Genomic DNA, 13,732 nt, shown 5'->3' with positions numbered 1-13,732 from the left:
ATAAAATTGATCTAATATAGTGTGAATACCTACCATTTGCATTGCCTAGGTAAGATTACGCATTCCAGAAAAGTACATTCATTAGGGGCCCTACAATATACTTTAAGACATGTGAGGTGACTTTATGACAATCTCTGCTACGTTTGCTGAAGCTACAGTGTCCAAATAGAAGGATTCATGCTCACTGAGAATTAGCATTTTGATAGTATCTCACTTTGTCTTTCTGAAACTTTATAAAATTCTAGAAACCATTGTTAGTAATATTTCTTTTTATATTCAAAAATGTATTCTTGAACTAACAGTCTCAAAAATATACTCTCTTCTAGAAGAAAAACAGTATTTTACCTAGGTGGGAAGTTCAAGATAGTCCTTGAAGTCAAGGAATTTTAAGACATTTCTTAGATTTCTGTGTAGAAGGGATTTCTTCTTAATTATATTAGTTGTGCTTCTAGAATCTTATTTCTCTGCACAAAAACATCTAACTTGAAGTGGCTGGGGAGAATTTTAGATATAAATGTGATATGCATGTTATTTGCTAAGGAAGTTTTCAGGTACTAAGAACTAGGTCTATCTAAAAATGTTCTCTCAGGAACCTACTGAGAGCTAAACCTTCATTGTTATGTCCTTGTTAGACTAGTAAGTTATAGTGTTACGTCATTAAGACACTGTCTGTATTATCCTTTTGAATCTAGTAATATGTTCACGTTTTTTGTGGGGTGTTTTATTTTAAATAGCAGTCACTTTACAAAGTAATAGCTTTCTGACTCCCAAGCTAGCTTAGTTTTCATTAGATTTGGTGTCCTATGAGCTTTGTATAGCCGTGTTTTTGCCCCTTTCTTTAGGTCTGTCAGTGTAGAACTAGCCCCTATTTAAACCTTGTTGCATTCTGTTACTGTTTTCTTGATGACCTTGCCTCAAAATGCTTTTGATATATACAGTAGTTGTTGAAGTTCTATAGTTTTATTACTACTGCCCCATTGATGTATTTGAAGCCTCAATTAAAACAAATCATTATTTTAAATCTCAAATTCTAGTATGTTTGGTCAGGGAATTCATGTATAGCTTTAACATAGTATCTTCCTCCAGCCTTCATGCCAATGGATCGCCTCCTCACATGTGTTGGTGGAACACAGGGTATTAAATTTAAGGAAGAACTTGCTGATCCTTTAGCCCTTTTGTTCTCTTTGACACCTGCAACCCTGGCATTCCCCAAGGGGAAATCCAGTACCCCAAACACGGTTAACTTGGAGTGTGATAGAGTGTGGCTTCACATCACTTCTGTCTCCAGCTTTGCCCAGGCTTCCTCCCTCAGACTCTGCTAATTTAGTATTGTGTCAGGAGTCATTCTCCTTCCCTGTGTTTCTGAAGAGAGTCAATTTAGTACAAATTGGGACCTATTTACTCTTCCTCTCTCTAACACATACTGTTGTTAGTCAGCAGGACTCCTGAGATAGCAATTGGTATTGGAAGAAATACCCTCTTTAGATCTTTCTGAATATGTTTTAAACTTCACCCAGCAGATTACATTATTGAACAAAAATTAAAGTAATGATAGGAATGCCTTGTAATTTGTTGCCTCTGTATCCTGTAACCTTTTTAAATTTTACTTTCTGCAAAAATTATGTATATTTCATTACTTAATTAAACATTATCATTTAGTTAAAGCTTTCTTTTCATGGAGCATCTGAATTGTTAATTTTTTCTTTGAGGGATGACTCCAAATTCCTCACAGAAACAGCCAGAGCTTTTCTCTGCTCCTGCTATCAGTTTTAGGGGACATATTGCTTCGTCGGTACTGTCATACCAATAAATCATCCCAGATTACTTGCAGCCGTACAGTACTAAAGTATACCATGCATTTTAAAGGAAATCTGCTATTTTCTTTTCAATCAGATGAGCAATGTGAAGAGACTACGGCCACGGCTCAGTGCTATTCTCTTTAAGCTTCAGTTTGAAGAGCAGGTGAACAACATCAAACCTGACATCATGGCTGTCAGTACTGCCTGTGAAGAGATAAAGAAGAGCAAAAGCTTTAGCAAGTTGCTGGAACTGGTATTGCTAATGGGAAACTACATGAACGCCGGCTCCCGGAATGCTCAAACCTTCGGATTTAACCTTAGCTCCCTCTGTAAAGTGAGTTTTTTTTTTTTTTTTTTTTAAACACATATTTGCCTGAACACATTCTTAAATGTCAGCCCCGATTACATTATTTAAATATATTTTTATTTTGACATGCTCATTATCAAGAGCTTGAACTGAACCATGCTCCCAAACCCACAGTGAACTGAACTAATTTACTCAACCTCCAAACTAAATCCAAATATTAATTTTCTCTCTTGTGCAAATCCAACTGAAAGATACTGCTTAATAACAAAATTATGTTGTAAACCTATGCTTTCTCAGACTAATGAAATGGGTCATTAAAATATTACTTAAAGTTAAAATTAATTCAATTGAGATACCTGTGTATCAGGATATCAGGGTATTTATATTGAGAATTACTTAGGAATGTCACTAAATTTTTTACCTTTAGCTATTAAAATATTTCTTTGCATGTTTCCTCTTGCAAGCTGACTATAGAAGGAGGAAAGTGAGACTGCTTTATACTAAGAGAAACATCATTTATTAGGAATACACGTACCTTCATTGTCACTGATGAGTTTGAAATGTTTCTATCTAAATATAGTTTTAGAGGATGTTAAAATTGAGTCAAGTGAAAGATTTTTGTTTCTCCTGCATTCATTTACAGGTTAAATTTCCCTACAGCAAATATTTTCAATGTTTTATATAACAGAGCTCTTTCCTAAGAAATGGGCCATAGTAATACTGCTTCATTGATCTGCTTACAACAAATTGTTCTCAGTTACACATCATGAGAAAAGCTTTTTCTTGTTCTTGACCTGGTAACATCTACACTCCCTGATGAAGGAATTTGATTATTGCCACTGCCAGTTAGGTAGGGAAGGTGAGAAACAAGTTCAGTTCTAACTATTGGTTTACTGAATTGTTAATCTCTTGGTGCTTTCCTGCCTTTCTTACATGATTTCTCTGACCTAAAACTCCTAGTAGTATCAATATCTTGTCAACTTGTTTCCTTTCCCATCTCCATCTTTATTTTCCTCTTTTTAGCTCAGCCTTCTATTTTTAGCTATGTTCCTTAGTATGTGTGATGCAATTCCTAACACATGTGTTGAGGACTTTACACCTATCTCAAGGGTTTACTCAGGCTAAAATACCAAGTCATAATTCTTTTTTTTTTTAAGATTTAATCTATCTATCTATCTATCTATCTATCTATCAATCTATCTATTTATTTATTTTTACAAGCACTGGGTACAGTCAGAAGTGCGGGAGGGTGAGAAAATTCACCAGAGCCAGAGCAGGGAACAGTACAGGCAGACTGACACAGTACACTGCTGAGGGGAGCAGCGGGCGGCAGGAGAGGTCTCCGCACCATGTGGGACCCTTGCCCAGTGGCTGGGGATTGAATCGGTGCTGCAGAGGCTGCGGGCAGCTTTGCAACCCATCGCTCAACCACAGTGCCACCGGGGATGCCCTAAATCATAATTCTTGACCTGATCATTTAATGTCTATAATTAATATTTGCCTGGCATACATAGATTTCCTATTTTTCACATGTGGACCTTTAATTATGATTAAGTGTTTTTAGTTTGTTTTTCTGGGGCAATAAAGAAAAAAAGGTATGGCCATAGATTTATGAAAGAGGGGGACCGATTTTGCTGAGAGAGAGTAGGTAAGTATTCAGAAAGGAATAAGAACTTGAGCTGGCCTGGAAAGCTGAGTGCATGTTCCCTGGGAGGATATGACATTCTAAGAAAGAGACAGCAGATTTCATAAAGAATTAGAGCATGGCATGTGTGATCCAGTGTGATCATATCAAGTGATTTGCTAAAGTTAGAGACTAGATAAGAAAAGAGTGGAAAAGGGGAAATGACACAGTATATTGGTGGAGGTGGGAAAGAGCATTCACTGTCACACCTTATGGGGAAGGGTCATTGAAAGCAAAATGGTGTTATTATATGTCTTGTGGGAAGAGAATTCTAACTGTATGGCGGAAAGTTAAATTGTACTGACCAGTATTGTCACATTAGCTACATATGGCTGCTTAAATTTAAACTAAAATCTAAATACAAGTAAGAATTTCATTCCTCAGGCAAACTTGCTTTGCTTTGTGTAACTCAGTGTGCATAAATGTTGGGAACAACCACATAACACATTTTCATCATTGCAGAAAGTTCTATTGGACAACACTGGTTTAGAGGGTTGTTGTGGGGAGTGACTTAGTGATTGATTGATATATAGAACATGACTTAGAAAAATGACAGGAAGTCAAGATAGCAATTAGGGAAGACAAGAAGGGGGCGGTGGGGGAAAAAAATTAGGGGAGACAATATGGGAGGTGCTAAAATAAAGGGAGCAATCAAAAATAATTTACAGCTTAGCCAACTGGTGGGAGATGTTGCTACTGACATATTAGAAGTGCCTGTTCAAAATAGATTGCCTTCAGGGTGCTTTTTGTGTCTTCTTCCCCTTGTTGCCCTCAGTCTCTGGAGAGGATATCTGATTAAAACTACCCTATTCAATTATTTAGCAAATATTGCAGCGTCCATTATGTAACAGTCTCTATGCTTTGGGATGATGAAGGTCTGAGCTAAGACAGTGGAAAAGGAGGTTGAGGCAGAGTGGGAAAAGGATTGAAGGGAGGAAGATCCAGATAATTGTCAGGACCTGGTAGTTATGAAATTGTAGAGTGAAGGACACAGAGAAAGCAAAACTGCCAGATTCGGCTTTCTCTGAGAAAAGAAGCAAAGGAAGAAAAACAGTAGGAGAAGCAAGGTAGAGGAAAAGTTAAGTACATACCTACACATCTACTGGATTTTATACATAGTTCTAAATTGTGCATTTCAAATTTGAATCTCAGAAATATAATCAACTCATCAAAATTTGATTTCATGACCTCTCCTTTTTTTTTTAATGATTTATTTATTTATTTTATACAAGCACTGGGATACAGCCAGAAGCGCAGGAGGGTGAGAATTCACCAGAGCCAGAGCGGAGGTAGAACAGGCAGACTGACGAAGTACACTGCTGAGGGGAGCAGCGTGCGACAGGAGAGGTCTGTGCACCATGTGGGACCCTTGCTAGCGGCCGGGGATCAAACTGGTGCTGCACAGGCTGCGGGCAGCTTCTCAGCCCAGCGCTCAACCGCTGCCCCACCAGGGGAGGCCCTCATGACCTCTCTTATGCCTTCTTCTAAACAGAGCTGTTGACAGGAAATCAGGTCTGATCAGTAAGGGGGATTGGCCTAATACAGCGCTTGATATATATTATGTAATCAATAAATGGCTGCTGAATGAATGGTGCAGCAGGCACAGTGCTATGCCTCTCTATTTTATACCAAATAGACTACTCTCATGCTAAAATTCAGTCACCGATACATAGTAATTTTAAAACCTTTTAGAAATGCAATGCATGCTGTTACTATTTTTATTGCAGTTAATCTGCAAACCTGTTAACCTTTCCTTGGATAATAGAGTTGACTGTATTTTCAGGCAATGATACTGGATATTTTGATCATTCCTCTTAGGAGCCTTCTGTTGTGCAAGAACAAAATAAGTACTATGACTTCTTTTTTTTTATTATCCTACATGTCAACTTGAAAGCACATATTGAACAAGATGTTATCATGTTTGTTTATCAGAAGTAGCAGCTTGATCTTTGACAGTTGTGATTGAATTTTCACGAAGTATAAAGCATTTGGTTTGATGATTAGCCCCCACACAAGGAATTCCATATGTATTTGACAGTAGACAGTAATATTTTAATTTGTTAAAATCAGCTAAGTAATTATATATTTAAATATAGATATAAATTCTATATTTAAAATTTTTACTTTTAAATGCCCTTTATAAATTTAGCTCAAGTATTTGAAGTGAATAGAAATTCATACTTAATTGATAATTTTGGATTGTTAAAAAATAATTAGATGAATTATCAATTCTATATATGTTAGGGGGAAAAGGATGTCCCAAAGCAAATTCCATGTAGGCTTTGTGGACTCCACCCCCACCCCAGGTCAAAGCCAAAGACACTGGGAACTCCAAATCCCATCACCACCAAAGGGAAGGTGGCTGGGACCTGAGGGTGGGGTTAAGCAGCCAGGTGGATACAAAAGGCAGGCACGTGGGCTTTGGGGGGCTCTCTCTCGCTCTCCATTTTGGGCTCTCGGCCAGCTTGCAGCGTCCGGTCAGCTCTGAGAGTGACTTTGGATTTCCAGGTCGTCGGATCGGGTAGGACGCATTAAAGACTTTATTTCCCTATTTTCTCCCTGAGTTGTACCTTTTCCTTATTTTCTTTTTCTCTTGTAAATAAACCTTTTATTAACCCTTTTGTGTGTGTCTGTAGTAGAGTATTCATAAGTCTCTTTAAAGCGCGCGGGTGAGGACCCACAGCCAGGAACCCGTTTAATATTGGGGTTGCTCTATAACATATACAGTTTTAGGAGCCATGTTATATCTTTTTGTCCATTTGTATTTAAGATGACTTACTTTAATAACTAGGTTCAGAGACAAAAGGTTATTTCCTTTTATTTTTCACCCCACAGATTTGATATGTCCTATGATAAATAGAAATAAAAGTAAATTAAGAGATAAAAGTAAACCAACTAGAACCTGTAATTAAAATAGAAATAGAAATTAAAGTAGTTGTAGGCTTGAGGCTTTCTAGTGGTAAAAGTGAAGGGCTACCAATGTCACAAAACTTTTCATGAGTTTTGATTAGCCAAACCTGAACTTCACAAGAAAATTTAAATGCATATTGTTATTAAAGAAATATGTGGTGTCAAGCAGTGTTCATGTAAACAGCAAATGAATTGTTTCTATGAGATTTTTTTTTTTCTTAGAAACTTCTCTACTTTCTTTACATCCTTCCCCTTCCCCTACAAATAAGTATTCAGGGTGTCTTAGGACTTGACTCTGTAAGAGAACACTTACGGTAAGATGGACATTAACTTTTCAGTTATAGTAACACTATACAAAGTTTATACAAAGTTTGTACAAAATGTTTAAGAACTTGCTTTCTGATAGCTTGACTTTTTAAAAGGATAAACCATAGAATATATGGAAGAATGGATGAACTTCTTGTCACTCATAAAGTCCTCTAAAGATACTAGACTTTAGATAAAAATTGGGCAATAGGCTGTTTGATAATTGTATAATTTCTGAGGACCTGGAATTGATTAAATGCAAATAATAACCTTAAAAGTTCAGTCATCAAATGTAGACCATTGCCTGACCCTACCTAGAAAAATTTTTATCTGGTTAGTGTTGAAGTTACTTCTAGAAAACCTGTCAGTAGGCCAAGTGGACCAGCAGTCTACCAAAAAATGAATTAACACGTTCATCAAAGTTCAAAATCATATTAACGTAGGAGGTGGTTTTAACTTGTAAAGGTAAAGGGCAAATGTTATTAGTCTATACATAGTAACATAACAAGTGCTTACTGTTTAGTGTCTAAGAAGAAGTGTGATTTCTGAATATTTTTCAAACCATCCCTATCAATACGACTAAATGGTACAGCTGTAAAAGCTAGATCTTTACCCTAGATGGTTAGAGAAATTCAATTCCTATATTGGGATAGTAGATACATATTTTGGAAAAGATACATATTTTGGAAGGTATATATTTGGAAGAGTTGATCAAGTGTAAGAGCTAATTTTCTTAGTATTTGTATTTTTTTTAAATTACTTTTCTAGTGGAATCTGTATTCAGTTCATCACAAAGGTGATGTCATCAAAGGATATCAAATAATAGGGCTATGGGTTGGGAATTAGGTGTTAAAAGGGTGCAAGTGACAGGCAGAATTGATTTTGTTGTTGTTTTTCTCTTGACAAGTACATGAATTTTTTTAATCTGCTATCTTTTACAAGCGCAGGCTAACCAAAAGTGGAACCTCATTTGAAACTCTGATGTGAAAGGTTTTTGGGGAAAAAAAACAAACAAACTTAATTTCCCTTTCCTTAATGCTCCCACAAACTCCAGTGAGTGACTTCTTGAACCTGTGAGCAACTCTTCTTCCAGGACATTAATTCTCAGCCTGGAAAACTGTTTAAGAGAAATCAGTATATCAGTTCCATATCAGCCTAATCAGTTGCTTCAGCATGTATGAATGTGGGCATTTTTAAAAACACTTCCCCAGGTGACTTAAATGCACAATCTAATATGGGAATCACTTTTTCTGTCCTCTGTCCTACTTTATCCCGGAATGGAAAATCCTTAATTGGTAGTCTGGAACCAATCGACAAACATACAAAAGCAAAACTAAACAGCATAAAAACAAAAAGGAAACAATTCTGCTTATTCACTTAAGGATAAATGGTGAAAATACTTCCCAAAATTTCTGCTTTTCTTTCATGCCGTTGAAAACTATTTTGAAAGTGCAGAAAAGGATTAAATGGAGTCTGAACTTGAGGCAAACAGTAGAATTAAAATAAATTGATAGTGTCCAAGATTGTGGCAGGATCTACCTTGTATGGGTAGAGTTTCCATGTTTATAAAAAGTAGGAGAACTTTACTTGTCACAGTCACATAGATTAATTCATTTTTGTGAAATCTTCTCATATATCATCATTTCCCTTGCTCTGAAGTTATTTTTATGAAAGACCACTGCCAAACAAATCCATTGTTCCATTTGCATTCATTCAGTGTTCTGAGTGATTTTTATTCTTTATCAACTTGGCAAAATCACACCAGTAAATTTTGGCACCCTTTAAAAATAAAGGTTTTGGCCAAAGACTTGCAGATAACAAATGTCTTCCTTATTCTGCATCTAGTCAATTAAATCACTGAAATACTGACTCCCTAGGCAATGTGAAACTATTTAGAATTCTTAACCCCCTTTGACTTATTCATTATATGTTTGATCTGTAAGTTTCCAAGAAATTCTTAGTTGACTTTACTAAGTAGTGTTTTTGATTTTTTTCACATTACCTTTTTTTTCCAATTGCTATTAATCATTGTAAATTAGAATGATTCTTTAATTAAATTACCCAAAAAAGTGGTTTTGCTCACAGACAGCAAATACACCTCTTTTTTTTAAGATTTATTTATGCATACAAGAGCTTAGGTACAGGCCAGAGGTGTGGGGGGTTGAGAGGATTCACCAGAGACAGAGTGGGGAACAGAACAGTCAGGAAGACTGAAATACACTGCTGAGGGGGGCAGCGGGAGAGCCAGGAGAGGCCTGCTGCACCATGTGGGTAGTGGGATTTAACTCGTCTACAGTGGCTGCTGATTGCTTCATATGTTGTGTCTTAACCCCTTGCGGCACCAAGAAGCCCCCAAATACACCTCTTAAGTGTACTTGATGTTCTCATAGCATTGTTAATCTGTCAGCCTTCTTTCCCTGCAACACACAATTTTCCTTGAAACTGTGTTTATAGAGAGCAACTACCCCATCACAGGTAGCATCCAAGGTGATTGTTACAAACCATGCCTGCTTTAGTCAGTTTCTGTTTTTGTATATTTAAATGAAAAATATAAAATAAGACACCACATTCCTGATATTCAAAAAAGGTTATTGTATGCCTCTCCTTCCATCAAGAATCTATACTTTTTCTACATCTTCAAACCCATAGGCAAAACATGTGATAGCACCATCTATGTATCACTACTCAACCAATGATATTATGAATATTTGTTCTGACAAGGGCATGTTACAACAAGAACTCTCATTGTTGAAGAGAATGCAAAATGATTAACCAATGAGAAGACTATCAGTTACAAATCTAAATGCAGATTTTGCATGTAATTCAGTATTCACATTCCTGTTTGCCAAAGAAATTGAACTATTACATGCAAATGTTTATAGCAGTTTTACTCATTTTCACAAGAATTTGGTAGCAACTTAGCTGTCCTTCAGTTGATGACTGGATAAACAAACTGGTAATATCCATAAAATGGGATGTTACTCATGAATGATAAGAAATGTTAGCTCAACCAGGAAACAGGGAAGAGCCTTAAGTGCATATGGCTAAGTGAAGAAGCGAATCTGATAAGTGCCATACTTTGATTCCAACTATATGACATTCTGGAAAAGATAAAATTCATGGAGATAGTAAAAAGATGCGTGGTTTATCAGGGATTGTGGGGTAAGGATGAGGGAAGAGGAAAGCATTGAATAAGTGGAATTCATTTTTCAGGGTGGTGAAATCATCCTGTGTGACTCTGTAGATGGTAGATTAATGAGTTATGCATTTGTCAAAATCATACAACTGTAGAACACAGAGTGAACCCTGGTATAAACTGAGATGCTTAGTTAATAACAATGTATCTATACTGGCACAACAAATGTACTATATTAATGCAAGCTGTTAGTAATAGGGGAATTTTTGTGGAAGGGAGAGTATATTGGAACATTGAATTTTCCAATATACTCTATTTTCCAATATAGCTGCTCTAAAGTCTGTGAATTAAAAAAAGGGAAAAAAAACAGCTAATTTAAAATTAATGCATTTGATCAATTTATATTACTAAAGAACATTGAGCTATTTTAAATCTCCTGAATATGTCAGAACTATAAATAAACAGAACATTCAATAATACAATAGATAATAAGCTAAAATTTTATTAAAGTTCACAAGTGCTTTTCATATTGAAATTTCTGTTCTCAATAAAATTCAAGAGAAATAATGGTAAAAATATAATTCAGAGAAAGTATGTCTTTGGGGAAATGTTAGAAACCAACTTATGATTATTGCAGCTACATTAATTAAATTTTTTTTGCCTATTTAATGTTTTGACTCTATCATTTTACAAGGAAAATTAAGCAATAAATGTAGATTGTTTATATAGGACTGGCATATTGACCTGTTTTACCTAGTATCAGCTGACCTCAGCCTCTCTTGAAAATCATTATAAAAGGTTTATTATAGATATAATGGCAATGACATAGAGAATGCTAAGCATCTTGCTTAATTTATGTGAAGATTTTTATTTCCATTCATTTTGAAGGGAAATTCAGTCTTTTTGAGAAATTTAAACAGCAAAGTGATTTTTTTAATGTATCAGAAAACATTATCCAAGAAGCACATATGATATATATCCTTTGGCAATACTCACATAACCATTTTCATGTTAATGCATCTGATTTATATTTAGAAATACTGCTTCTCAATACAAACCACTTTTTGCTACAAACAATTTAAGGCAGAATATGATAGTAAATATACTTGTTAAATCTGTTAAAGGTTCAACTTTACAGAGATGGTTTCACCCTGCTATTTCATCAGCACCAGTCTATTAGCAATATGGAGAGACTTGCTGTTTGAGTGATAGGATTCAGAGGGTATTTTGTTAACTTTATAGATTTTAAAAAAAGAGAAAGAATGTCATACTCCCAGAACTAGATAGGGTTTTTATCTTTAGAGGCTTTCCAGGCTGAAATTAGCAGATTATAGGACTTCAGTATTTTAAATTGCATTATTGCTCTTTTGTTGACTTTCTACCATTTTTGTCCACTGTGTTTTTGAGAACTTTGTTTCTCTTGATCTATAATAAGCTTGACTATAGATTTTCATAGCTGAACTGTATTTTATAGTAGTGGAGAGCTTTGGATTCACACAGACAAGGCTTTAAATCTTGTACACGATAGTAACTGTTACCTAAGATATGTTGCATGATTTCTCCATTTTTTTTTTTTTCCTTAGTAGTGGGTATAGTACTAATTCCTTCCTCATAGGGATGTTGTGTGTTTTGTGCACTGAACAGTATCTGGCTAGTCCCTGTTTTAAAATAAGTGTGACATTCACTGCTATGGACCTCAGCATTTAATACTATCAGACATTAGGGTTTTCTTGAATGTTCTTATGGTCATTATAGGATTTTAATAGATCTGTCATGGTTTTAATGTTTGACAGTATTTACAGTCTGTGCTGTTCTGGTATATGTTTAAATTATAGGAAACTAATGGGGGACAGTTACTAATGTGGCAGTATTCTAAAGATATAAATTTAATTATTTCAAGTAAGGAGGTATAGTTCTTTGGATTCTGAAGATCACCAAGAAGAAATGCTTGTTTTTATTTTAGGTATTTTCTTCCCATGACTGAACAATGGAATAGTCTATAAATGTCATCTAAATTTGTGCCGAATACCTTTAAAATATTCCAAAATCTTGCATTGTAGCTACAAAGGAGTTGTACTCCAAACTGACAACTAGGCCATGATTTATTACAGGATCTGCTTTTAACATTATTTTGTCTGGAATGAACAGAGCGGTTGGAGAAACTCCATCCATCTTTTTGTTTATTTGACATCCATGCCACATTAAATGTACCTTAAAGAAACAATATATAAATAAGAAATTCTACTTAACAGTGATGATTACTCTTCAGTAAGATAAATCTCTTGACAATAATACAAAAGGAATCCTGTCAAGCAATGTCTGTAAAGATTTAAATAAAGCATATTTTTAAACCAAACAGAATTTTTAAAGCAAATATTTTACCTTCATTTTCTTTGCAACAGTTAGCATTACAAAGTGTGCTCAATTTGTTCATTCTCTTCAACAAAATTAGCACTGTCTCCCAGGTTTTACTTGTACTGGTTCAATCACTGATTATGTATGATACAAGTAATTAGTCAAAATAGAATGTGCCCTTTTTAGTTGTTAATGCCGATCAAAAAAAAAAAACAAAGGAAAAAGCACTGAGCAATCTAAGACTTTGATAAATACATTTTATTGTGCTTTTATGCTTTTGGAAGGCTTCGTTTTTAAAATGATTTTGAGGATGGGGTAGGGAATAGAGAAACTGAGGGAGGAAGAATATCTTGGCGACATTGCACAGTTTTTTTCTGATGCTTCTAGGACCTGAATGAAGAATCTCCACCCTGGAATTTAGAGCCTCAGACTAGTCTGTAAATGTGATTATGCCATGAATTATGAACAAATGGTTGCCATCTGTGTTTCTTTTCTGAACTTCTTTTCATTTATTAATTTTTACTTTATTTGAAATTTTCATATTCATCTCAAAAATTGTTAAGGATTTTGTATGAATGGGAGAATTTTGCTTCCATTTTCTATTCAGTAAGTTTATGCTTTAATATGCTTTAATTTTAGGCTGTTAACAATATGTCACTTGCTAATCATTTGTGTTTTCAATAATATAGCCAGGATAGCACCCTCCTCCATAAATTAGTGTTGAACTTAATGATTGTCTCTTAATAACTAGAATCTTTGTTTGACGTACATTCTTAACACTTTTTAAGCCAGTATTTGCTAAAAACTATTATATTCCAGAATTGTACTTTTTAAATTCTTATTGCTCATGAATAAACATTAAGATTATTCCAGTTGGTTGTTGGATCTTAGAGATTGCATGATATATTAATCCTAGCAGTTGCTGACTGTTTAGCTATGTCACGAATCCTACAGGAAAGTTCTTTTCATACTTTACAAATTAAAGAGGTAAATGGTGCTTTACTTAATCAACATTGCACACAAGCTGCGTATCTAGGTTCACATGAAAGAAACACAGTAAGGGAGGGTGTAAAGTAGTGGTGGTCAGTTGAAAGTTGTCAACAGGGACTGCTTTACCCAGGTAATCATTGCTCTAAGGGTAGGGGGTAATGGGGGGTAGGTGGAGGAGGGGGAGAGCTTTGCTACTGGGATACTTAAAAAAAAAAAAAAAACACCAAAAGACAAGTCTTTTATCT

At 35.3% G+C, this 13,732-nt stretch overlaps 1 protein-coding gene across 1 annotated transcript in view; it reads left to right on the top strand.

Moving 5' to 3' along the window:
* DIAPH3 (diaphanous related formin 3) overlaps positions 1-13,732 on the top strand; it is a gene marked incomplete at its 3' end in the record, with an annotated part of 318,599 nt that overhangs the window by 115,011 nt on the left and 189,856 nt on the right. Inside the window, exon 14 of the mRNA XM_084235758.1 lies at positions 1,894-2,133. Coding sequence (XP_084091884.1) covers positions 1,894-2,133 — 240 coding nt within the window. The remainder of the gene's footprint in view (positions 1-1,893; positions 2,134-13,732) is intronic.

The sequence above is a fragment of the Talpa europaea genome (genome assembly GCF_964194135.1).
Source record: "Talpa europaea genome assembly, chromosome: 6".
In the NCBI taxonomy this organism is placed as follows: Eukaryota; Metazoa; Chordata; class Mammalia; order Eulipotyphla; family Talpidae; genus Talpa; species Talpa europaea.
Note: the sequence above shows the minus strand (reverse complement) of the source record. Positions and strands in the feature narration are given on the sequence as shown.